Source organism: Schistocerca cancellata, chromosome 5 (genome assembly GCF_023864275.1).
Source record: "Schistocerca cancellata isolate TAMUIC-IGC-003103 chromosome 5, iqSchCanc2.1, whole genome shotgun sequence".
NCBI classification, from domain to species: Eukaryota; Metazoa; Arthropoda; class Insecta; order Orthoptera; family Acrididae; genus Schistocerca; species Schistocerca cancellata.
Genome location: NC_064630.1, coordinates 268,000,163 through 268,027,815, shown reverse-complemented (window position 1 = coordinate 268,027,815; position 27,653 = coordinate 268,000,163). Strand labels below are relative to the sequence as shown.

The 27,653-nt window shown below is 42.5% G+C and overlaps 1 protein-coding gene across 2 annotated transcripts in view; it reads right to left on the bottom strand.

Moving 5' to 3' along the window:
• Positions 1 to 4,751: 4,751 nt before the first annotated feature.
• Positions 4,752 to 27,653, bottom strand: part of LOC126187362 (bis(5'-nucleosyl)-tetraphosphatase [asymmetrical]) — a 61,418-nt gene continuing 38,516 nt past the window's right edge. For both annotated transcript variants that reach the window (XM_049928399.1, XM_049928400.1), the window contains exons 3-4: positions 16,178 to 16,293; positions 4,752 to 5,392 (exon numbers count right to left, since the gene is read on the bottom strand). In XM_049928399.1, coding sequence (XP_049784356.1) covers positions 5,189 to 5,392; positions 16,178 to 16,293 — 320 coding nt within the window. In that variant the 3' untranslated portion in view covers positions 4,752 to 5,188. The remainder of the gene's footprint in view (positions 5,393 to 16,177; positions 16,294 to 27,653) is intronic.

The window sequence follows — 27,653 nt, the reverse complement described above, 5'->3', positions numbered from 1 at the left end:
TAACAATTTTTCTAATTAATTTTTCTAAAACTACTTCTATAATTCTAATTATTTCCAGATGCGAAGGAATGAGAATAATGAAATTAATGAATAGCCATTTGTTAAAAGGGCAGACGTCACAGTATTTATGATTTTTTACTTTTTCATTGATTATAAAACCTGAAGGTGGATATATAATTCTGTATTAAAAGGGCAGCAATGTCTTAATTGCAAATATGTTTAAAATGCTGTTATTTCCTTTGTATTGTATGAAAAGGACAAATTTCCTGAACATTTGGGTTTTTAAGAAAATAATTCATGTTACTTTGTTATTGAGTTGACGATGTATTTTGTCATCTTTTAGGGGAGAGCACAACAATGCATTGTAGTTGATATCATTGTGTAACGATTTTATTCTATTGTTTGAAAGCCCATTAAGCACCATGATTTCCTCAGATGAAAGTGAATGTGTTACTGGAGAGAAGAGAAATCAAACCCCCAAAATTATAAGATAAATATAATAAAGAAGCAAGACTGAGAGGAGCGTCTTATCCTAACGATCCAAGAAAGAATGAATGCCAAAATGGTAGAGAATGATGGTACTTTCATATTATTAGGTATTTTTGTCCCTTAAGCTAAATCATTTCTACAGGAGGACAACCATTTTCTTAGAGAGGTGAATCAAACAGAGGAACGGGGTAATTCATTTTGTGTAAGTTCTCTACATCACTTTATTTATGCTTCCACCAACACTGGCTATATTGTGGGATTGCCATTCATCAGTGGTCTAGTCAAACATACCTTTAATGTTGGCCTAAGCAAGCATGTTGAACAACAAAGAAATATATACACTCATGCTCATAAATTAAAGCTAATGCTAATACATGGTGAAACGACGCTCTGGTGGGGCGGTTTGCGGGTTTAAATCACCTCGGGGTATGACCATGCCGTGCATTTGACCTGTGGTCGTTGCACGGTGGCGCTATCAGCAGTCCACGTATGCAGAGGTGTGTTGGTGCATGTCAGAGTAGGTGCAGCGAGTAAGTGTGCAGACGTGCTAATGGTGACTGTGTGTCGAAAATGGCTCAAAGAGCACATATTGATGACATTATTAGGGCTAGAATACTAGGGCGACTGGAGGCTAGTCGAACACAGCAGGTCATAGCATGAGCCCTCCGTGTGCAACAAAATGTGATCCCAAGATTATGGCAATGATTCCAGCAGACAGGAAACATGTCCAGGTGCTACAGTATGGGACGTCCACAGTGTACAACACCACAAGAAGACTGATATCTTACCATCAGTGCCTGCAGATGGCCCTGGAGTACTGCAGGTAGCCTTGCTCGGGAACTTACCGCAGCCACTGGAACAGTTGTCTCCAGACACACAGTCTACAGACGACTGAACGGACATTGTTGATTCACCCGGAGACCTGCAAGGTGCATTCCACTAACCCCTGGTCACAGGAGAGCCTGTAAAGCCTGGTGTCAAGAACACAGTACATGGTCATTGGAACAGTGGTCCCAGGTTATGTTCACGGACGAGTCCAGGTATAATCTGAACAGTAATTCTCACCGGGTTTTCACCTGGTGTGAACCAGGAACCAGATACCAACCATTAATGTCCTCGAAAGGGACCTGTATGGAGGTCGTGGTTTCATGGTGTGGGGTGGGATTATGATTGGTGCACGTACACCCCTGCATGTCTTTGACAGAGGAACTGCAACAGGTCAGGTGTGTCAGGACGTCATTTAGCACCAGTATGTCCAACTTTTCAGGGGTGCAGTAAGTCCCACCTTCCTCCTGATGGATGATAACGCACGGCCCCACCGAGCTGCCATCATGCAGGAGTACCTTAAAACAGAAGATATCAGGTGAATGGATTGGCCTGCCTGTTCTCCAGACCTAAACCCCATCGAGCACGTCTAGGATGCTCTTGGTTGACATATCGCTGCACGTCTTCAAATCCCTACGATACTTCAGGAGATCCAACAGGCACTGGTGAAAGAATGAGAGACTATACCCCAGCAGCTGCTCGACCACCTGATCCAGAGCATGCCAACCCGTTGTGCAGCCTGTGTACATGTGCATGGTGATCATATCCCATACTGGTGTCAGGATACATGTGCAGAAAACATTGGCATTTTGTAGCACATGTCTTTTGGGACAGTTTTCTCAACTTATTACGAATACCGTGGACTTATGTATCTGCGTCGAGTGTGTTCCCTATGTGCCTATGCTATTAGTGCCAGTTTTGTATAGTGCCAAGTTGTGTAGCACTACATTCTGCAGTTATCCTTAACTTATGAGCATGAGTGTACTATCCTTCTGGTAAAATGCCCATAATAGCAACATATGGACCTTCACAAAATCATTATGTGGAAGATAGTTGGAGTGAATTTTATGTGGGAATTCTGAAGGACGCTTTGGTGAAAGAAAATACCGAATTAAATTACTAGTATGAACTTGTTACACATGTTTTTCTTTTTAATTTTCTTTCCAAGCATAATAAAAAAGCGGGGCCATGTACAATCATGAAAAAGCCAATAAAATAGTTATTTTTTAATTTATGTGTTTGTCATTTTTCAAAATTTGTTAAAAGGGCACCATTTCAGAGTTTTAAAAATGTAATAATATTATCATTCTTCTCAATTCAAGAGATTTCAGATCATCTATCTTCATTGAGAGTAGTAGTTTTGTGTTCTGTAATGGAAAATTCGGAGAAAGCTCCCTAAATATAGTAATGCTGGTTTTTTCTCCGCACCTGGAAAGTCATTCGGGTACACATCTGCCTTTTAACAAAAGACTAATCATTTAGTTTCAGGCTAGTTTTGTAGGAAATTTACATAAAACTTACCTGAAGAAGATACCCAGCTTTTTCAGTTCCAGCTGGGATTTGGACATTATTATCTTAAGAATAGGTAGATTTCTGCACAAGCTCGTGAACCTCGCGGCATTAACTCCTATCCAAAGGGCAATAGTTAATTAATCATTAACCAGAAAGCTCAGACATAGAAGCAATTCACAGCGAGTTTTCCCGTTAGTGATGAATCCGTTTTTCCAGTCTGATATGTTCTCTTTTAAGGTGTCACATAAAAACAGATGACCATATTCCAGTCAAAATCCGACTCTGAACTAAGAGCCATGAATTCAGCCATTTGTTCCCAAGAAAATAATTGCAAAACTGGCTAAGAAACAGCCTCCCAGCATGTGCTCCTCTTGTGTTTCATAGCTTTCCGTATGCTGCACTGTCATATCTGTGTCACACGCTGCCCAGTCAGCAGTCATTGGAGCTAATCGCCCTCTCATGTCTGTACTAGGAACCATTTCACTCCACAAGTGCACAGTCATAAGGAAGACCACAACGGCTCTAGGATATCGACCTGAGATTCATTTACAATCATCAGTACTCCATAACAGCTTTCAAAAACACAGCTGAGTAGCGAGCATCACTCCTGGGGCTAAAAGGTGACCAAGGTGATGGGCTAGCAACCCTCCCCCTCCTAGTCTCACAGCGAACGAAGGGCTGCATTCTACCTGCAATCAAGGCAGAAGCCTGTTCGCAGCTTGAGCGCCAAAGACTTTACTTTTCACTAAGGTCTATCAGGCTACAATGTTTTGAGACAAGAACATCAGAGTTCCAAGAACTTTTAACTGAATGAATCACAATAAGTAAAAAATTAAGGAAGAACGTTTTTCATTCTTGTCTTCTACTAGGTCTTCCTCCAGGTATACCAGTGGAACTGTTTACTGATTGTCTCCAAAAAAACTGTGTATATGCTTAAGCAAGCACAGCAGACAGAAAGTCAGACTCCTTCAGGAGACATCTCACTAACATTGTGCAACACTGCCTCTATCCTTGATAATAGTCTCAGTTCAGTGAGAAAGAGAGTTCATAAGTTTCCTCATGCACACCACGACCAGCTGAAGTTACATATTGGTGATGAGCTCTCGTAGAGCTACCAAACTGAGAGGATGTTGGTTGCTACATTTCGCTTATTGTTCCAAATAGTTCCAAACATTTTCTTGGTGTTAATACTGGGTGGTTATAATTAAGTACAACAGCTCACGGAGATCCCGTGTGGGTTGTAATTATCATGTGGCACCTAAATTTGGTAGATTTGCTAATGCATTAATTCAAAGCAGATCTGTGTTGGAAAAAAATTAGTTCCTATTTTGGCCACCAGTTGCAAATATGGCGTCGTACACCTTTTGTATGAAGATATGACATTCATGCAGTCACTGGACAAGCCAGAGTGAAAGTGGCTGAACAGTACATTTAACTAGAAGAGAGACCGTACACTGTTAGCGAAAGTGTTGCACGGGAACGGCAGCAATTACAGTGATGCATTGAGAAACTATCCCAAACTGAAAGTTATGAGGTGGGACCCAGTTTAAAAACGATGCCAATGAAATTCGAAAACACGAGTGAGCTTGGTGTGGCACCTTCAAGAGAAAGGCGTCCTATCCTGATGGCTGTTATTGACAAGGTTGCTATCACTGTGAGTGACCATGGGGTATGTGCCCATGGTGGTGCTAGAGCTCGTGCAATGTCACGAGAATTGTCCAGGCCACAGTCAACACGAAGATGAGTATTTGAGTATTTTCTACAACCTGTTACACAAGAACAGTGTATTAACTTGAGATAATTTGGGATCCCCCCCAGTCCAGTTTTATTTCATTCTAACATCTAGTATAATTCAGGAGATAAACAGCTAAATACGATACAAAGAAAATTCCAAACACATGAAGGTAAATAACAATACAAAGAAATAATTATTTAAATTTTATATAATATCTGATTTGCTTATTTGCATTTCACCATCAGAAATACAATGTTTTTGTCTGACAAAATACTGTATTTTAAGTTTTCTGGCTCTCTTATTCAACTTTATGTTCTCCTACTCATCTCCACCTAGTGTGCTCTATCCATTACAAAACATCACTGAGGAATTCATATCTGCAAATATGATTATTTGACAATATATATGTAAACTGTATCTAGGGTCACAGGAAGTAAAATACAGCCATGAAGATCAAGTTATCTTTGAACCTGCTTGCAGTGGTAAACAAGAATCAGGCTTATAATTTTTCTAGTTTCCCTACACCAAACATAGTGCATCTGGACAACATATGATAGCTTTGCAATTTACAAAGGTATTAGATGTATCAACACATTTACACAGCAATGTTTTCCACGAGACAAAAATTCATAAAGAACTTCTTGACATTAAAAAACTATCACATTCCTGTAGCAGCTTCTGCATCTCAGGATACTTTGCCAGTTCACATGCTGCTTGAAGTTCAAGCCATTTGTACTCTTGGTGTTCCTTTGACAGTTGCACTGGAGTATCTATATTCTTTAACTGGGCAAGCCAGTAAACAACTTCTTTTGGTCGTCCACGAACGTTGTACTGTAAAAAAAATCGAATAAACAAGAAGTAAAGGTACATCAAATACCCAAAAACTGTGTGCTTCAATAAGAACATTCTGCTTTTCTCAGTAACTGATTTGTGCTTAGTGCTCAGGAATTTAGAGTTAGCTTCAATTGTTGAGAATTTATATGCATTGTCTTCCAAGTGAAGGAGAAAAAATATAATAAAATATTTTTATAGCCACCTATTTACAATCACTTTTTTTTCTTTTTTTAAATAATGTTCCTTTAAAATGTGGCTGTATGTACTATATGAGAAACATTTCAAAAGTACGCACCAACCGATAACAAATTAAGGAGAAGTAACAAGTAATTTAAAATACATACTTCCTCAGATCATTTTTTCTCCAAGATGATAACTGTTTTCCAAACTATTCAAACAATGGAAACTCCAGGTAGGAATATGTCCTATCATCTCCTTACCATTCTCGTCTCCCACCCTGTTAATTTGCAGCCCTCTGCTGATGCAGCCATCCATTTTTCTCCACTCCTCTCATATTTTGTTCCTTTTTTTCGCCCCACCTCCCTGCCCCACAACCTCCTGAACTGTCCCTGTTGGAGTCTAGTCGCTGCACACTCCACCAGACAGCGTTCGTCTCTCTCCCTGCTTGTGCACTACTACCCTTCCCCTTTCCCTTTTCCTTCCCCCAATCCAACCAGATTGCTGCTTCTCTTCAAAATCCACTATTAAGCACTAAGGAGCTCAATTACTGTTTGTGGAGTTTTAATTCCTCTAGTTTTTCGCAAATCATTGAAATATACGTCAATATTTTAATCACACGAACAGATGGAAGTCACTTAATAACTTTATCATTGTTTTGAATGTTGGATGCTATGACAATAAGTGACAAGTGCTAAATTTTTATTTCATAAGAAAATTGTGCATAACCTTTTGGAAATAACTGACTCTTGCCAAACTTTACATCTGATTCAGATGGATAAATACATAGAAAACATAGAAATACAACTAAAATGATAGCATGATCACTAAAATACCTTCTGGATACAATAAAAAGTAGCTGTAAGTAATGTAGGATTTGTAGCTCTGCCTGCTTATAAAACACAAACCAAATTACCTTTGGCAAATTTTTGCCACCAGGAAGTTTTTAAATGTTCCTTTTCTTGCAAATCATATTTTTTGGTTTTTGTCGAACTTTTACAAGATGTGTTTGCTAGTACATCACATTATGTACAAGGATAGGTCATCAAATACAGGAACTATAGTAATGCTATCATGAAAATGTAAACAAAGTAACAGCAATGATAATGTATGACAGGACATCTTTGTAGAGGCCAGCAACCATGTTTACACACTTACAAAGACAAAGTTTTTTTTCTCTCTTGGTATTTATTATTTCTGATTAGGCATTTTGGTTTTGCTTTCTCACCTGTGGCTGTATTAATGGCTGTACACACTTATACTTGGTATGATCATGTACTGTTTGATGAAATTCACTGTACTGATTCTTTAAGTTTTAGATCTGCCCATTTAACATGTCATTGTATGTCCCATATGAGGTACATTTCAAAAATAAACACCTACTGGTTACAAATTAAGGAGAAACAAGACTATTTGTCCTTCATCAGTTTGTGAGCACATATGTTGAAATAATATTTATTCCATGTTCACCTATTTTTCCCCTAAAACACATCTTTCTTGTAATTTGTAAAATAATGTGTATCCCACGTTTATACTTTTTGTCTTGGAGCAGCTGTGAAGATTGTGGAGAGCAAAACACATAATCAGAAACAATAAAGTGCAGCTAAGACAAAAAAGATGTTGGGTACAACAACAGTGGTTTCTGGAAAGTATGCTCCAAAGTTGTCACAGTGATTGAGTAGTGTGCGACTGTGCAGTAGCACTTAGAAATGGCTGTGTTACTGCTTACATGCTGTGCAAAAACAGTGAGGTGTTATTCATCATTTGTGATCAGAAAGGGTGCCACTCATATAAAAATACAGTAGAACTTTCACTCTCACTCTGTTACAATCTGGTGATCAATCCTGAACCACATGACATACTGTAGTATTAAATACATCTTGTACAAGTCTGAAAAATCAAGAAAGATGAAAAATGACAAACAATGAGTTAAAATCCTGCTGACAAGCAGTTTGACAAAGACAAAGTGTTTTGCATCAGTGTGTATCTACAAATCCTAATGTAGATGCAACTCAATTAAGAGAAGAGCTGAACTGTAGAATCACTGTAACTGAAAATCTATCACGACAGATCAGTTTGTTAAAAGTTCTCCCTGACACTATGAAATCCATTAAACAAGCATATAGTTATCGCCTGCACACTGCAGGAAACACAATTCACATATTTAATTAAAGTATTCCAACTGGAAATGTTTGATAATCTGCCTTACGCAGTGACAGAAATGGAAAGCAACACAGCGCGAATTTTAGACTGACCAAACAGTACCAAACTGGTGCTTCACTATTTCTATGTTTGTGAAATACATTGATTAGTGTTTCATCTTTGTGTAAGCCTATTTTCAGAACAGAAAAAAGGTAGAACAAAAGAGGTAAAGAAAGAAGAAAAGATGTTGACTGAGGGTGTTGGACTAGCAAATATTCAGGCTACTGGGTTTTCATAATATTGAATGATATGGTGTGGTGGATATCATGATGGTGTCAAACATGTGTCAGCTACCAGAGTAATTGTAATTGTATTGGAAACAACTGAATGTAAATGGTTCGCTTCTTTCATAGGAGAAAGACAATCTTGAAAATTTCTCGGGTATTCAGCCAGGTAGCATCATCCAAAAAGCGCGATATTTCGGCAAGCCGACTTCTTGCCATCTTCAGGCGTTCTTGGAGTCTGGTTGACCTCTGATGGATGCCGACTTTATATAATCTACACCCCTTTCCTGCAGCCTCTGTCTGGGCACTTCCAACCAGTCCCCGGCCGGTGGTGGGGGAAGGGCGGCACTGGGTGGGTGGGGGAAATGCGGCGCCCCGCGACAGTACATGGCCCCCAGTCCTTCTGCGGCTACGGCCACTTGCTGAACTCTACCGTCGTGGTGACAATGCTTCTTCTTCTTCTTCTTCTTCTTCTTCTTCTTCTTATTCAGGTGTCCTGACAGGAGCAGATTTCCGTGTAGACTGTTGTTGTGTTTTAGTCATGCTTAAAGCTGGATCCAAGGCTTTACTTAACTGGAAACCTCTGTATTTATTTATTAGTTCGTCATGCAGCTGGATCTCCACTGCCTGTTTGACGAGACAATCCCAGAAGGTGTTCAACTGCCTTAATACCTTTGTGCCATCGTAGTTCATGTCATGTTCATTTGAGATGCAGTGCTCTGCCACGGCGGACTTGGTCGGCTGTGCATTGTCTGTGTGGTGTTTATGTTCACTACATCTCTCCTGTACCATCCAGGTGGTCTGGCCTATATACATTTTCCCGCACAGGCAAGGGATGCTGTAAAATCCCGGTTTCCAGAGTCCTAAGTCATCCTTGACTGATCCTAACAATGTTTTCATCTTGGATGGAGAGCGAAACACGCACTTGACATTATATATTACATTTTTTGAGTATTCTGCCAATCTTTGCCCATGTGTTCCTGACATATGGTAAGATCGCTGTTGCAACCAGCTTGTCTTCATCCTCAGTTGTTGTAACCATTTGTGCGGAACATGGCCTGCAAGTGCTGCAATTCAGCTGCTAGGCTGTCACAGTCCGAGATTTCGTGTGCTCTGTGCACCAGTGTGCTTACAACACCCTCTCGCTGTGAAGGAGCACGACAGCTGGAGGCATGCAGGTACAAATCTGTATGTGTTGGCTTACGGTAGATGCTGTGTCCTAGTGTGCCATCTGGTCTTCGCTTGACGAACACATCCAGAAATGGAAGCTGGTTGTTTTCTTCTACCTCCATTGTGAACTTGATATTCTGGTGCAGCGAGTTCAGATGCTGCAGAAAGTCTTGGAGATGTTGTCGTCCATACGGCCAGATTACGAATGTATCGTCTACATATCGAAAAAAGCAAGAGGGCTTGTAGGCTGCCGACTCTAGAGCTTCTTCTTCAGAAGCTTCCATAAACATATTGGCCACTACTGGTAATAGTGGACAGCCCTTTGCTACTCCATCAGTTTGTTCGTAGTAGTTCCCATCGAACAGAAAGTATGTTGACGTAAGTACGAATTCAAAAACTTTCATTACTGTTGGTCCGAATTTTTCTCCCATGAGGCTTAGGGAGTCTCTTAGAGGTACCCTAGTTAACAGGTATACCAGATCAAAGCTCACCATGATGTCTTCTTGGCCCAATCGGAAGTTCTGGAGCTGCTGGACGAAATGTGCGGAGTTTCTGGTGTGGTGCTGACATTTGCCCACAAAGGGACTGAGCATCGATGTCAGATGTTCTGCTAATTCGTATGTTGATGCTCCAATGTTGCTAACAATCAGGCGGAGAGGCAATCCATCCTTATGGACTTTAGGTAGTCTGTAAAGTCTAGGAGGTGCAGCTGCTCATGGACGAAGTTTCTTCACAGTCTTCTTATCTTCGAAGGTGTACTGGAGAAGCTCAAAGTCTTCCTTTTCACTCTGTTGGTAGGATCGTCTTCGATTCTCTGGTAGATTTCGTCTTCTAATAGGTAGTATAATTTTTCTTAGTATACATTACATGGTAGTAGGACCATGCAATTCCCTTTATCTGCTGGGAGGACGACAGTTTCGGCATCTTCTCGGAGCCGCTTCGGTGCTTTCCTCTCTTCCTTGGAGATGTTTGGCATCGGCGGAGCCACCCTGGTGAGTACATGGCATGTTTCCCATCGTATTTCCTCTGCAGCATCACGTGGAAGTGCAAGAGCGGCCTGTTCCACCGTGCTGATGAATTGTTCTATTGGTAATGTTGTCAATGTTGGTACGAAATTCAGCCCCTTTTTAAGTACGGATAAGGCAGCATCATCAATTACTTTCCCTGTGGTTCTCTGTGGTTCTTCTTGTGGTGGTTTGGCTCCAACAAGGCATTCGTATTTTGCAGTTTGTCTGCAGGTGGCCGATTGCCAAGCATTGTTGGCTTGAAGACCAACTAACTGCATCTACCCACTCCCATGAGTCAGGGGAGAGTGTCAAGGCAAGCTGCAAATGGAGTGAGAAGAGGTCTCTAAAGGTCTTGCCGAGTCTGCATCAAGTGTACCAGATCCTCTCCTTGACCAGGACCAGGCTAGGTCTTCTGGTGATCTGGGTGGTGGCTGCGGTTCTGATATCATGAGTGACCTTCACAAAAGATGGTATGATTCAGTCCTCTCGGCATCTCAGTAGAAAGACAAGGGAGGCCAAGAGGCGCTCCTTCTTGTTCCAAAGCTTGTCCAGCTTCTTGATTTTGCTGTCCTCCCCGTAGAGGTACTTGATGTGTGATCTGAGGTTTTCCCGGCGTACAGAAATCTTGAAAATTTCTCGGGTATTCAGCCAGGTAGGGTCGTCCAAAAGGAGCGATATTTCGGCAAGCAAACTTCTCGCCATCTTCAGGCATTCTTGGTGTCCGATTGATCTCTGATGGAACCCGACTTTATATAATCTCGACCCCTCTCCCCCAGCCTCCGTCTGGGCACTTCCGAGCGGTCCGTGGCTGGTGGTGGGGGAAGGGTGGCACTGGGTGGAGGGGGAGCGCGGCGCCCCGCGACAGATCATGGGCCGCAGTCCTTTTGCGGCTACAGCTGCTTGCGAACTCTGCCATCGTGGTGACAAGGCTTCTTCTTCTTCTTCTTCTTCTTCTTCATGTCCTGACAGGAGCTGATTTCCGTGTAAGATAATGTTGCTAACAAACTGTTCTGGGATACAACCGGTTAACCTCTGTAAATTTAACAGGGATTGTATAGTAACATGTTCACAAGATATTTGGCATTTTGAAGTGTACACTGACTATAGAGGTCATCAAGTTCTTTCAGTCACACCATACTCAGAGCTGTTCACATCAGGCCCAACCACATCAGCTGCTGCCAAGGTGTGATGGCTGTTGGAGCAGCATGTGGGCATGCAATTAATCCTAAGATACAGAACAAATTGCAAACCTCATGCTCAGAGCACGGCCCATACAATACACAATCCATAAAATACATGAGCCTGGATTCTGGCAAACAGATGTAAAATTCATATTTCACAATAGCAAGTTCTCCATTGCAGAGTGGACTGCTCATTCTGTGAATTATTTATTGGGAGAAATTTCAGTTCCTACTACATATTCAGTATCATCTGTGGCTAGACCAAGCCACACTCCATTTAGTACAGTCTCTTGACTTTTGTTAAGCACTCTTATGGAGTTATGAGCTTTGTCATTTCTCACTGCCTGGAGACCCTACAATTTACAAATGTGCAAATGAATCTCCACTGCTGTCACACATACTGCAGTTAATAAACAGTAATTGAGCTTGTTTCAAAACTTACTAGGTTAGTTTAAAACTTCAGTAACATATTAAAAAGGTTCACAAATTCCTAATTTGAAAGCTAAGTGCCTGTGTTTGTGACAATGTAGAGCTGAGAGTGAAGTGCAACATTATGAACACAGAAAATTTAAAATGTTCCAATACATGGTTTTTGCATACAAAATGTTCTCTTAGTAATGAAAAATGCAGTGCACATATTATAAAATTTTATAAATGAATTGTATTTGCAGGTTGCAATATGTACTACACTGAAGCACCGAAGAAACTGGTATAGGCAAGTGTATTCAAATACAGAGATATTTAAACAGGTAGAATACTGCACTGCTGTCGGCAACACCTATAAAAGACAACAAGACTCTGGTGCAATTGTCTGATTAGTTATTGCTGCTACAATGGGAGGTTATCAAGATTTAAGTGAGTTTGAACATGCTGTTATAGTCTGTGCACGAGCAATGGGACACAGCATCTCCGAGGTAGCGATGAAATGGGGATTTTCCCGTATGACCATGAATATCAGGAATCCAGTAAAACATCAAATCTTCAACATCACTGTGGCCAAAAAACGATCTGCAAGAACAGAACCAATGACAACTGAAGATGATCGTTCAACGAGATGGAAATGCTACCCTTCCGCAAACTGCTGCAGATTTCAATGCTGGGCCATCAACAAGTGTCAGTATATGAACCATTCAACGAAACTTCATCAATATGTGCTTTCAGAACAGGTCTACTCGTGCACCCTTGATAACTGCATGACAAAAAGCTTTACGCCTTGCCTGGGCCCGTCAAAACTGCCAGTGGACTGTTGATGACTGGAAACATGTTGCCTGGTCAGACGAGTCTCATTTCAAATTGTATCAAGCAGATGGACGAGTATGAGCATGGAGAAAACCTCATGAATCCATGAATTCTGCATGTCAGCAGGGGATTCTGTAACGGTGTGGGACATGTGTAGTTGGAGTGTATGGGACCCATTTTACAACTACACTCCTGGAAATGGAAAAAAGAACACATTGACACCGGTGTGTCAGACCCACCATACTTGCTCTGGACACTGCGAGAGGGCTGTACAAGCAATGATCACACGCACGGCACAGCGGACATACCATGAACCGCGGTGTTGGCCGTTGAATGGCGCTAGCTGCGCAGCATTTGTGCACTACCGCCGTCAGTGTCAGCCAGTTTGCCGTGGCATACGGAGCTCCATCGCAGTCTTTAACACTGGTAGCATGCTGCGACAGTGTGGACGTGAACCGTATGTGCAGTTGACGGACTTTGAGCGAGGGCGTATAGTGGGCATGCGGGAGGCCAGATGGACGTACCGCCGAATTGCTCAACATGTGGGGCGTGAGGTCTCCACAGTACATCGATGTTGTCGCCAGTGGTCGGCGGAAGGTGCACGTGCCCGTCGACCTGGGACCGGACCGCAGCGACGCACGGATGCACGCCAAGACCGTAGGATCCTACGCAGTGCCGTAGGGGACTGCACCGCCACTTCCCAGCAAATTAGGGACACTGTTGCTCCTGGGGTATCGGCGAGGACCATTCGCAACCGTCTCCATGAAGCTGGGCTACGGTCCCGCACACCGTTAGGCCGTCTTCCGCTCACACCCCAACATCGTGCAGCCCGCCTCCAGTGGTGTCGCGACAGGCGTGAATGGAGGGACGAATGGAGACGTGTCGTCTTCAGCGATGAGAGTCGCTTCTGCCTTGGTGCCAATGATGGTCATATGCGTGTTTGGCGCCGTGCAGGTGAGCGCCACAATCAGGACTGCATACGACCGAGGCACACAGGGCCAACACCCGGCATCATGGTGTGGGGAGCGATCTCCTACACTGGCCGTACACCACTGGTGATCGTCAAGGGGACACTGAATAGTGCACGGTACATCCAAACCGTCATCGAACCCATCGTTCTACCATTCCTAGACCGGCAAGGGAACTTGCTGTTCCAACAGGACAATGCACGTCCGCATGTATCCCGTGTCACCCAACGTCCTCTAGAAGGTGTAAGTCAACTACCCTGGCCAGCAAGATCTCCGGATCTTTCCCCCATTGAGCATGTTTGGGACTGGATGAAGCGTCGTCTCACGCGGTCTGCACGTCCAGCACGAACGCTGGTCCAACTGAGGCGCCAGGTGGAAATGGCATGGCAAGCCATTCCACAGAACTACATCCAGCATCTCTACGATCGTCTCCATGGGAGAATAGCAGCCTGCATTGCTGCGAAAGGCGGATATACACTGTACTAGTGCCGACATTGTGCATGCTCTGTTGCCTGTGTCTATGTGCCTGTGGTTCTGTCAGTGTGATCATGTGATGTATCTGACCCCAGGAATGTGTCAATAAAGTTTCCCCTTCCTGGGACAATGAATTCACGGTGTTCTTATTTCAATTTCCAAGAGTGTAGATGTGGCTCTGACAGGCGGCACATACATAAGGATCCTGTATGATCACCTGCATCCATTCATGCCCATCATGCATTCTGACAGCTTGGGCACTTGCAGCAGGACAGTGTGACACCCCACACATCCAGAATTGCTACAAAGTGGCTCCAGGAACACTTTTCTGAGTTTAAACCCTTCTGCTGGCCACCAAATTCCCCAGACATGGACATTATTGAGCATGTCTTGGATGCCTTGCAACATGCTGTTCCGAAGAAATCTCCACGCCCTTGTAATCTTATGGATTTATGAAGAGCCCTACAGGATATGTGGTGTCAGTTCCCTCCATCACTACTTCAGACATTAGTCAAGCCCATTACAAGTCATGTAGCAGCAATTCTGCATGCTCACAGTGGAGCTACATGATATTAGGCAGATGTACAAGTTTCTTTGGCTCTTCAGTGTATTTTGAAATGGAGCTTTGAAATTACTGACAGCTATTGTCCATATTTTAATGACTTACGACGACTGCTAGACTGCACATCAGATCGACATGACACAAGCTAATTAACATGTACATTGATAGTTTCAAAAGACAAAATGGTGAATATCTGAGGCCAGAAGTCAAGTGAAACATATAATTTGTATGCAAGTACAAGAACAAAATGCAGTATTGTACTCTGAAAGTTTCACAAACTCCTCATATACGCATGACAATCAAGATTTCATCTTCTATTTCCACCCCTTCCTTTGCTTTCTTGTTTTTATTTCAAATGTAGAATCATCAATTCTGAAACTGTAATACTCACATCTGTTTGTAAGAGTGTAGTGCAATACACAGTATACTTTAACCTGAACCTAAAATGTTGTTAATGTAATTTTTTATGTGTGTTGTGAGAGCATGCAATTCTGTCAGTTATTCTTTGTTTTGATCTTGGCAAAAATTTAAATAGCCCATCTCATCCAATTTTCTTTTTGTCTTGTGGTATTTATATGAAATCAAGAAAATAGTAGATTATCAAAATTACTTTCAGTCAGTGTTCAAGTATTTCACATTTCATTACTATTCACAACTGATCTGCACTGTCTCTATTCTGAAGAGTTTTCTTTCTGTGTAACTGCTTTTATCATTGACCTGTAACTGTTTCCTTCCTTCACATTCTTCTGTATTGTGGCTTCTCGCTGCTACATTTCACTTCCTTGCTCATCATTTCAGTTCTTCTTTCCATCAGCGATAAAGGAATTCTTCTTTCCATCAGCAATAAAGGAAGTTTCTTGTGCATCGTATTTTGTACTTTCCTCTGCCTTTCAGTAACTTGACACTTTCACGTTACATTGTTATATACGTCCTTATATTCTAACCAATGTTTATACATTGAGTTGATGTAATTTCCTTGCCCCAAAGCTACTTACCTGCTCATCCCCAAAAATTGTCCTCAAATACAGACAAGTGGATTGCTTGCCTTCTGATGTTACTTTTAAAAATGCAACCAAAAGTGTACCAATATTTAGTTTTAGTTCTTTCCATGAATTACCAGTACTTTCTCAGAATCTGAAAAATCTTTGCATGTTACTGTATATGTGTGAGATACCCTAACATATTTGCTAAACTAATTTCCATGTTAGACTCAAGACATAAAATATCTCTGATATTGTACAGTCTACAATAATACCTATAACCAGCACTTACGGATTTCAGAAATACCCTGGAACATCTTGCAATCTGAAAATTGTTATTTCATTTTAATCCAAATATTGTCAATCATTATTTATGGTAGTCAGTACCACTAAATATGTAAAAGGTGATCTTACTAAGATTTTCACAATTGTGAGGAAAATTCTCATCCTCCTCTCAAATATTTATTGCCTGATAACAACAGATGTTGTTAGGAATAAAGCTACTGATAAGCCCACTTGTCAACATATACAATAAAAAATAGTTTGGAAGTAGATCAAAAGAAAAACAAATTATTTCAGATGGAATAATAATCCCTACCTGTAGAGTCTTTTCAAAATCTTCAAAAATTTTCAAATCATCTTTCTTTAATCCAGCTTCTTCTTCAGTTTCTCTGTATGCAGTTGTAATATCCGATTCTCCTGGATCTACATGACCTGTAACATGGACGGAAAAGTCAGTGGGCATCCAGATTGATGCAGGCATTGTTTCACATTAATGTGTTAGAGAACACAGAGAGGCTAAACAGTAACTGACTATTATTACAGCTAAGTAACAATTTTGAATATACTTTCAATCTGCTGCAAAATTAAATGCAAAAATACTTTCTTAGCCTGCATATTTTTTATTTAAATTTTATTTTCTTGTTGATGATGACATTATACCCTACACACAAACTAGGCATGTGTGTGTTGTAATACACTTATGAGCAGTTGAATTAGACACATCTATCTATTAACATAAAGCAACCCTCATCCTCATAATGACAGCAACATCTCATTCAGTGCCTTCCCAAATGAGCTCAACAGAAATGAGGTCAAGTGACCTGAGGAGCCACACAGGAACCGTCATGTCTGTGGAATATTTATGAAACACTACTGACACAATTCAGGAGGAATTGTTCACCTGTAAGTACAGGTTAACTGGAGTGTTTTTGCATCCCATATAAAAAACATTTCCCACATATGAACATATCTTCAACCAACCTGATGGCAGTCTGTTGGCAAACAGGATGCAACAGCTGATGCGGCTTTTGATGTACTCGTATCCTGTCATCAGAATATACAACTGTATGATACAACTTTTTTCTTGTCTTGTAGGTATGTTTCTCCAGTATGGTATGGTGTTGCAGGATTTTCCCTGGCCTAAACATCTTCTTATAACCCCCCCCCACACACACACACACACACACAGACAGAGAGAGAGAGAGAGAGAGAGAGAGAGAGAGAGAGAGAGAGAGAGAGAGAGAGATAGTCATGCAAGCTGTACACACGTGACCACTGTCTGGCCACAGACGTCTGATTGCAGGCAACTTAGCCTGATGGTAGAAGCAATCTGGGCAGTAGGGGTCAGGAGGTGGATGGGTTGGGGAGGTGCAGGGATAGCAGAATAGGGGTGGGTAGAGTGTAGTGCTTGGTGAAAGAGCATACAGGGACATTGTGGGGACAGCATGAGGCTGCTAGGTGCAGTTGTGAGGTTTGAGGCGTCAGGGTGGGGGGCAGAAAAGGAGAGAAGCTGAGGAGGGAAAAAGAGAAAGACCTTTCAGAGTGATAGTGAAATAGAAGGCTGTGTTGTGCTGGAAGGGGACCAGGGAAGGGCATAGGTGGCCATAGGCTAAGGACTAGTGAAATCTGCAGCCAGAGCAGGAATGGGAAGGTAGGATACATTGCAGGGAGACTTCCCACCTGCACAATTCACAAAAGCTGTGATTGGCAGGAAGGATCCAGATGGCTCAAACTCTCAAGCAGTCAATATAGCGAAGCATGTTGTGTTGGGCAGCATGCTTAGCAACTGGCTGGTCCAGCTATCTCTTGGCCATAGTTTGTCGGGGACCATTCACGAGGACAGATAACTTGTTCATTGTCAAGCTTCTATGTTGAGGAATTTGGGAAATGATTTTGAGCAAGGATTGAGGATAAGAAATTCTGGAATGTTGATAGAGAGTAATTTGGGGGCAGCGGCGGTGGATCAGGGCTGGATGGAGGAGAGAACTGAGTCAGGCAGGGTTCAACATTGGCTTTGAATTGAGTTTGAATCAATGTTGAACCCTGCCTAACTCCATTCACTCTCCTATCCAATCATGATCCACCTCTGCTGTCCCAAGCACATTCCCTATTAATGTTCCAGAATTTCTTAACATCAAATCTTGCCTCGCCATCGTTCCCTAAACCCTCGACATGGACGCTAATAAATCTGCAGAAAGAACCATAAACCACCACCCAGAAACTGGTTATCTTATAATCTTACCACCCGACCAAGGCTTCACCACTGTGGTTTTGAACTGCAAGGATTACCTGGCAGAAGGATTCTATCACCTATCAGATTCATCCACCTACAAATCCTGCCACAGTGACCTCATTCTGGAAATACAACAGGATTTCCAGTCTCTTCTCAAATCCTTAAGCCTATCTAAGAATCTCCTCTGAGTCTCTCTCTCTCTCTCACCCCTGCCACTCCCCATACACTTCCATCTTCCACAGGCTTCCCAAAGTCTATAAACCCAACCACACAGGATACCCCGATGTGGCTGGTTACTGTGCCCCCACCCAGAGGCTATATTCTCTTGTTGACCAATAGCTTTAGCCTATTACCCAGAATCTACCCTCACATGTCAAAGACACCAACCATTTCCTCCACCGACTCTCCACAGTTCTTGTCCCTTTACCGCAGGATACCTGGCTTGCCACTATTGATGCCAATTACCTCTACACTAACATTCTTAATGCCAATGGCCTTGCTGCAATTGAACGTTACCTTATCACGAGCAGTCGCTTTACCATTTGTCTTTTCGTGCATGACCCACGGCCAGAACCAAGTTTCCCCATGTTGTCAACCATGTGTCTACGACTTGTACTTATGCATACATTATGTATATTCCCGTGCAGGTTAGACGTTGTACTCGCAAGTCTCATGCCCAATATCAACAGTTAAATATGATATTACAATGCCTGTGTTATTCTGATTACAATGCAAAGTTCCTTTGGGCATGCATGCAGAATAACACAGACACTGTAATATCATATTTATATATCTCTCACCATGTCCTGGAATGAGGAATTCCCTACCCACCATCCTCCTCACCTCTCCCACAGTAGTATCCCAATGCCCATCAAATCTATGCAATACCCTTGTCCATCCCTATTCCACCCCTGCTCCTAACCCCTTGCCTCATGGCACATACACCTGTAGTAGACCTGTATGTAAAACCTATCTCATACATCCTCCTACCATCACCTATTCCAGTCCAGTCACAAGCACCATCCAATCAAATGCAAGGCTACCTCTGAAAGCAATCGTGATCTACAAACTAAGCTGCAACCACTGTGCTGTGTTCGATGTGGGCGTGACAACCAACAAGCTGTCTGTCCACATGAACAGTACCTGACAAACTGTAGCCAAGAGAGAGCTGGACCACCCAGCTGTTGAGCATGCTGCCCAACACAACATGATTCACTTCAATGACTGCTTGAGAGCCCGAGCCATTTGGATTTTTCATATCAACTGCGGCTTTGCTGAAATGTGCAGATGGGAACTCTCCCTACAATATATCCTACCTTCCTGTACCTTCCCTGATCTCAAACTTCACTAGACTCTGTCCTCCTCCCAGCTATCCTTTTCCCTTGTGCCACTCCAGTGCTACACAGCCTTCTATTCTACAGTCACACTGAATGGTATCTCTCTTTTTCCTTCTTCAACTTCTCTCCTTTTCTGCTCCCCTTCCTCCTCCCCTTCCCCACCCTCAAACCTTACACCACCTAGCATCACCATCCTGCCCCCACAATGTCCCTGCATGCTCCTACAACCACCACTACACCCTGCCCATCACTACTCTGCTATCCCTTCTCCCCCACAGCAGATTATTTCTCCCATCAAGCACAGTTGCTCACATTCCAGCCTCTGGGCTAGAGGCAATGGTCATGTGTGGGTGTGAGTTGTGCTTGTGTGAATTTGTGTTTTCAACAACAGATGATGGCCTTTTGGCCAAAAGGTCACGTGTACAGCAATCTTTTTGTGTGTGCCTGTCTGCATCTCAGCATCTCCTCTAAACGGTGAGTAGCAGTTCATTCTTTCCATAAATTGTAATTATTATAACCAGGATTTTCCATTGTTTAAATAAAATTATAATATACTCATGGCAAAATTTACAAAAAAACAAGAATTAGCTAAAAAAGCTAAAAAGGTGCTAAAAGTTATTTCCTTGTACTTGTGAAGGTCTAATAAATAAAAACAGGGAAAGTGCAGGCCCACTGTGAGCACAAGTGAATGCTGGTTAACAGTTCATGAAATGGATGACAAAAGTGATTACATAAAAACCTGAGTCTCTGCTTCAAAATACTGATTAATAATGAAATGGAAAAACATACAGAATTGTCATATTATGATCCAAATAATCATGGTTGGCTTGGTCACTGACCAAGAAAGAAGGAACCAGCCACTATGAGTTACAACACAATAACCTACACAATAATTTTTGGCAGGGGTCCAGACAACACGCAAAACCTTCAAATATTTTCACATTTGTCTCAATGTTATTTAATACAGTGGAAAAACATAAAAGATTGCCATCCTGTTGTCTGCACTTTGGTGTGGCACATTGTGATATGACAAGCACTGCATAGTAGTGGGTCCACCTGCTGGAGGAGGTGCCACTGTATCTGAGGCCAGCGCCCTATGCTCAGTTATGTCAATGGCAGTTCTTTCCATTTGTGTGAGTGGAGCAATGTTCACCATGGAAAAATTGTCAGCTTCACCATTCACCAGCCTTAATTCGTTATTTTTGTACTTCCAGCCATACATTCTCCCACTGACATATAAATCTCCTGCTCAATTATTGGGTAACAACACACAATGGGATAGCAGGAGGCAGTACATTCCTTGCCTCATGTGCCTCACTTACTCCCATGTCAGACTGCTTATTTCCCAGCGTATGCATGTGGCTTGGTACTTCTGTTCCATGACATAGTGAAGTGCATTTTATATGTTTGGGGCTGCTGTGTCTGCTGGGCACATCTGCTGAACGGTCTGTAGGGCACTTAAGGAAACAGAGAAAATGAGAAATTTATTGCGCCAACTGCACCTCGTCTGCTCTTGTGTCTTTAGCATTCCACAGAGCTCTGCATGAAATACTGTCAATTTGTCTGGAAGTCTAACCATAAAGATACTGTCTGGAAAAACTATTGAGCAGTGAGCAGTATGGCCTGGCATAGACCAAACAGTGTAACTAATTTTTAAATTAAAGGGCACATCTTAAAAATTTGTACAAAGCTTGTTTAAAACCTGTCACACAAGATTTCTTGTACATTTCCAAATTTAAAAACAGCCTTGGTCTCACTACTAACCAACAGAAATACTTGCACCAAATCTGTGTTAAAACATTCAGGTCCATTACACCTAGCTCTGCAAGTTGCTCCTCAACTCCAGTCCCATCTTCTTATGTTATTAAAATAGATTCAGTCATTCTGTTCTTCACTGGACAAGTAGAGTAAAGATCAGAGCCTGGGGGAATTGACCAGACTTTATATGCACTGTGAGGAACTTTTGACAGATGGTTAGAAGTGGTTCCCTAATCTCAGAACAGAGAATGGATATAGTGCCTGTCCTGAAGGCTCCTGTTGCCATCTAATGCCCCCTGTAGTTAACTGAGTCCAAAATCTCTAAATATGGTGACTGTGCTGAAACATGTACGGTCTTATATTTAAAACCAGGCTGCTGCTGCTGCAGAGACTGAGTAGAAGTCATTCACTTAAGGTGGCCAATGTAATCGGCTGTCTCTCAGATTTCTAAGCCAGGCCAAATGCATCTTCTGGTAACAGTTTAGGATGTTGTATTGTATGGAGGAAGTGCTGTCACTCTTCACAAGCTGTTAATAGTGCTGTATCTGCACATGGCCTAGAGCTAACTGTCATGCTGTGTAGAAATAACATCTTTAGTTTGAGTTCATTTCATTTCCTGTATTTTTAAATTGCATTTTGGTTGATTGCTAGAGTCATCTGATTCATATCCGCCTTAATAGATGAGAGGTCAAAGCAGCAGGGGCCTGGGTTCGATTCCCCGCTGGGATGGAAATTTTCTCCACTCACAAACTGTGTGTTGTATTGTGTTCATCATATCATACCCATCGACACGCAAGTCACCGAAGTGGTGTCAACTAAGATGACTTGCACCAAGTGACTAGTCTACCTGATGGGAGGTTCTAGCCACACGGCACTTCATTTGATCAGTTTCACGGAACTCAATGATCATTTGCTTCACTTTCTAACCCACTTGTAACTGCAAGAACTTCCAGAAACAATTCTGCCGAACAGCTCTTGGCTGCATCAAGATGAGATCAGTTTATGATTGAGTTTCCTTACCTTGCAGTGGCCACCAGCCACCGGCCACACGCCAAATAAATGCTGCACTGGGTTATGAGTGTATTTATCAACTGACATTGTCTTACCTGGAGTTCTAGTATTTATCTTATAGCTATGTATTAGATGTTGCATGCTTGAAACTTAAGAACATTGTACAAGAGTTGTAAAATACACTTTCAAGTGGGAAAAGGTCAAACACTTGCGACATATTATTCGCTCTGGATTTAAAAGAGGAAGGCAGCAGAAGTGGCTCAGAATCTTTTTATTGCATGTGACATGAATGCCTTTGGGCAAAACATGTTGGAAAACGATTTTATTGTTTCAAGAAAGATCATTCTGGTATAAATGATTTTCCACATTCAGGAAGACTCAGCAGCATACACGTGGTTAACTGTAATGTGACATTTGGATTCTATAGGCAAGATTCAAAAGTCAAGTGTAGGAGTACTCTAAGCTGTCATTCCAAGCAATAAAAATCAAACAGCAATTATTACTGCATTTCTATGTGAACACCATCAGTTCATACACTGAGCATTCCTATGCAATATTGTTACTGATGGCTATTTATGATACATAAGCTACTTAACTAGGTTGTTGTTATTATTATTATTATTATTATTATTATTATTATTAATAGAGGTGATCAGTGCTCAACATCGTGGTCATCAGTGTCCTGAGCAAAAATTCAGCATGCTAATCTCATGGGTGGGGACGAAGGCTGTCCCCACACGCGGAGCAGTTTATAATGTATTAAAATGTGCTTCCCTTCCCCACCAATTTAGGGCATCCTACAGTGTTAGACCATGCATTTGGCCTGGCTTAGAAATCTGAGAGACACCGGTGATCTTGACCACCTTACGTGGATAACTTCGAGTTAGTCTCTGCAGCAGCAGCCGGGTTTTAAATCTAGGACTGTACATGTTTCAGTACAGTCACCATATTTAGTGACCTTGCAGACTTAGTCTCTGCAGCAGTAACCAGGTTTTAAGTCTAGAACTGTACATGTTTCAGCACTGTCACCATATTTAGAGACCTAACACTCAGTTAATTTTGTAAACTGTCAGTTCACAAAACTTCACCACCCTTGTAATACTGAAATCAGTATCTGTGAGGATGGTGGGCATATCTCCATCGAGACTGAGGGCTGCCCTAATGTCAGTTTATAGGACACATGTTGCCACAATATGCTGAACTGAAAGTGATACACCACAAACTTTACAGAGTGGTGGATCCTCCCGCTGGAGGAGGAAGCCAAGTGTTAAATGGCTATTTCCAATGCATAGTCTGTTAAGTAGAACCTCCTTCCAGCGGTGAGATTGACACGAAGTCTGCCATACCTTTGTGGTTGATTTGAGTGACTGCAGTTTGTTTTCTGTCACCTGCAACCATTCAGTCTCCCACTGATGCATGATGAATCAGTCAGAAAATGAGATGTTGGTGTGCAACGGGATGGGACATTGGTGGACAGCACCATCCTGACATGCTTTCTTGGCGGCTTTGTTGTTGTCCTGTATCCTAATGTGACTGGGTACCCAACAAAAGAGCAGAACAACTGACAACATTCTCTTGCTGCGATCCACCTGTATAAACAACGTTAACACTGTGGTACGTACTTAAAATGGACGAACACAAAGTTGTAAAAACATAACCTGGAGTACAAGTTTTCTCATGGGGCCGATTCCTGAACAGCTGTTCAAAGGTGGGTTGGACCACTGAACTAAATGTCACTGACTGAGGTGATGTTGAGATTTTCAGTGCCTGTCAAGCCAAAAGGATACGTTACAGAAACTAGAGTGGTGATACACCAGCCTCTGCACACAGACTCTGAACTGGGCTAATCCGAAAAGCTCCAGTAGGTATTCGAATGCCCTCATGGTGGACAGCATCTAACATCTTGAGGTAGGAAGGATGGACTGGTCCACAGACCATGCTACCATAATCTAAACATGATCAAACAAATACCCTAAACTGCAGGAGACGGGACCTGATAGCTTCCCATGTTTTTCCGCTAAGGCATTTCAAAATATTCAAAGACTGGAAGCCCTTTGTTCGTAGGTATTTCAGGTGTAAGAGCCAAGTTAATTTCAAGTCAAATAATAAACCCAAAATGCTCAGTTTCTTGAAACCATAAAATATTTTCCCTGACTGTGAGCACAGGTTGGTTAAAACTTCGACAAGAATGGTTAAAAATGACACACATAGTGTTCTCGCATGAGAAGTGAAAACCAGTTGCCCTGAACCAGGTTTCCAGCTCCTAATGGTCAGCTGTAGCTGCCTCATTGTCTTTATAAGATCAGAGGAAGAGCAGAAGACTGCAAAGTCATTCACAAACAAAGGTTCCTGACTACAGACGAAATGGGAAATGCCACTATAACGATGGTAACAATGTGACACTGAGGACACTGCCTTGGGGGACCCCATTCTCTTTAACATAGCAGTCGGACAAGGCATCGCCAACACAATATCGACAATGCTGTTCCTCAAGTAAGAATTGGATAATAAGTGGCAGGCGTCCACATAGTTCCCATGCACGAAGTTGGCGAAGAATGTTTTAACTCCAAGTAATGTCATATACTTTTTTTAGGTCAAAAAACACACAAACCAAATGGTTCTGCCATAAGGAGGGCTCCTGTATTGCCATCTCCAGTAGCATTAAGTTGTCAAGGGTGGAATGGTAGCACCTGAAACCACACTGGGAGTGGCTCAGGTGACCTAGGAATTCGAGTAGCCAGATGAGGCGGCAGTAAACCATGCGTTCAAGAGTCTTACCCATACAAGTGATAAAGGACTACACTCTGGTAACTGTTAGGGGCACTATGGTCCTTGCCTGATTTCCAGAATGGAATTAATATGGTCTCCTTTCAAGTCGTGGGGTACTGTCCATCAAACCAGATCTGATTGAAATGAGAGAGGAGCTGTCTTTTTGATTCAGGGCACAGGTGACGAAGCATGGCATAATAGATCTCATCAGGACCTAAAGCAGTGTTTCTGGCTGCAGACAAAACTGATTCCAGTCCCCATGCGGTGAATGAAAGGTTGTAGAGAAGAAATTGAGCTCCCTCATCTCTAAAGTCCCATGGAAAACCTGGAAAGTAGGAGCGTGTCTGAATGATGTAGTAACAGTAAAGAAGTGCTTAGCTAAAACCTGAGCCATGTCTTCTGGCGTGTCCACCAAGACCCCATTATTTAACAAGGCCGTAAGGGGACGTGTGCTGCCCTTGTCTGAAATTCGTCTTATTGATTCCCAAACTTGTGCCGTGGAAGTGGACCCATTAATGCATTAATGGAAGTCATGAATTCCCTTCAGGAAGCCCTCTTCCATTCTTTTATCACTGGCCTCGCACGAGCTCTCCCACAGATCTAAAGTCCTAAAGATTTTCTGCAGTTGGACAGTGTCTGAAGTTCTGCAGAGCTGTTCATTTGGCCCTGAGTGCCAATAGACAAGTTGTCTTTCCACCAAGGTACAGGCCGTCATCTGAGGTGGTTACTAGACCAGAGGGATGGACTCTGTGGCAGCCCGTTAGATCTCACAAGTGATATGGGCCACCGTCTCCTGTGCACAATCCTTTTGTTTAAAAACAAGCTGTCAACTGTACTGCAAACAATTTGGTCAAAGGTTGTGATTTATCAGGGAGGTTAGGGAGAATGTTAGCCGGTTTCCAGCTCTCCAGTTTCTCTGACTGGAAGTCCATATCTTCCAGAGCATAGTTCCCATCAGAGAGGGAGAGAGCTCACTGATCCTCAGGTTTAACTACCACTTTCTTGGACTTTGACCTACTTTTCGAAGGATGTTTTTCTTTACTGATGGGAGGTGGTGGTTGCTTGGGTTGTGGGGGCAGGTTAGTTGGCTTCTGCTGGTGGGCTGTGTTTTGTGCCTTAGGTGGTAAGCCTATAGCCGACGGCTTCTGAACGATTGCTGCTTCAAGTGGAGAGTTTTGCCTCGCAGGTACACTGACAAGTGCATGTACTCTTACTTGAATCTGTGGTCCGAGTTTGTATGGAGCTATCACACTTAGTGATTGGCATCTTAAGGGCTGATACAAAAGAAGCAGCAAAAACCAGAGGTTGCATAGCTTTGAAAGCTTTTTTAGCTTCACCATAGGGTATGCGTCTCCTGACTTTCAACTCCTGAATTTTCCTCTCCTTGTTGTAAACCTCACACTTTCTGCTCCACACTGGGATCCCCAGAGCAGTTTACACATTTTGGAGGGAGTGTACAAGAATTGCCTGATTCAAGAGCTAAGCCTCCACAATTGCCACATGTAGCCCTTCCATTGCATTCCATAGTGGTATGGCCAAACCTTTGAGATTTGTAGCATCAGCAATAAACAGGCGAACCTTAAGATGGATACAGCCAGCAAGGATATGTTCAGGTAATTCCAGAGTACTAAACATTGCCGATTTTTGCAATTTGCCATTGACTCTCCTCACATAGTTCTGCACATCCGTGACACCTATTTTTTTCCATTATTCACATAACTTCAAGGGGTCCACCTCCACTATATTGGAGCAGGTAACCACACCCTTACTAATGTTGAGGGTGTTATGCATCGCAGACTCAACTGGATAGTCACCTAAGGCCTTACACCCCAGGAACTTAGATATTTGGGTTGAATTAGCAGTTTCAACTACAAGTATTCCATTACAAAGTCATTTAACACTTTTTAGAGACCTAGCCCATCAGGAGCAGTAGTTTGATGAGACCATTCCACAGCAATCCCACAAGATGCTAAGGAAACAACCGTCGACACAGGCAGAGCCCTGCAAGCCTAAGTAAGCCTTATACAACTGTGGAGCAGCAGGTGCCCCAGAGGTTGCCCGCTACAGACTGTTTTAGCTCAACAGCCATTCACCTCATCAGCAAGTAGCACACCTAGAGGTTGAGAGGATTTTTAGAGATGTGTGTACCTCCCTCATTGTCCAGTAGGTGAAGCAAAGACACTTGTTCTCCAAAATGCACAACATTCCACTGCTGTGCTGCATAGTGGTCTCTGAAGCAAGCCCAGAGTTTACAGTGACAGAGGGCTGGCGACACTTACAAGTCCCCAGTTTAGGAACCCTGGGGTCATCCAGCCCGTACTCAGCAAACGAATGATGAGCCCCTGAGGGGTACTTAAGAAGAAATTAATGTCCCGAGTCATGACAGAAGACACATGCTTGAGTAAAGGTCACTGCGAACACATTTTGCATTCATTGATTGAAGAAGTTCGCTGTGCATTAGGAGCTCCTCTCCACAGGTGTGTCCACTGCAACTGACATTTGTTGCGAACAACTGAGACACTGTTCAGTCTCAATGTAAGAAAAAGACAAACAAAATACATTACTCGTTGCACCTAAGTGATAACACACTCTGCTGACTTTTCCGCTACTTATTGAACAACTGCCAACAAAATTTGTTTCCAGACTAAAATGCAGTTAGACCTAGTTTGCCAACATCTTTAACT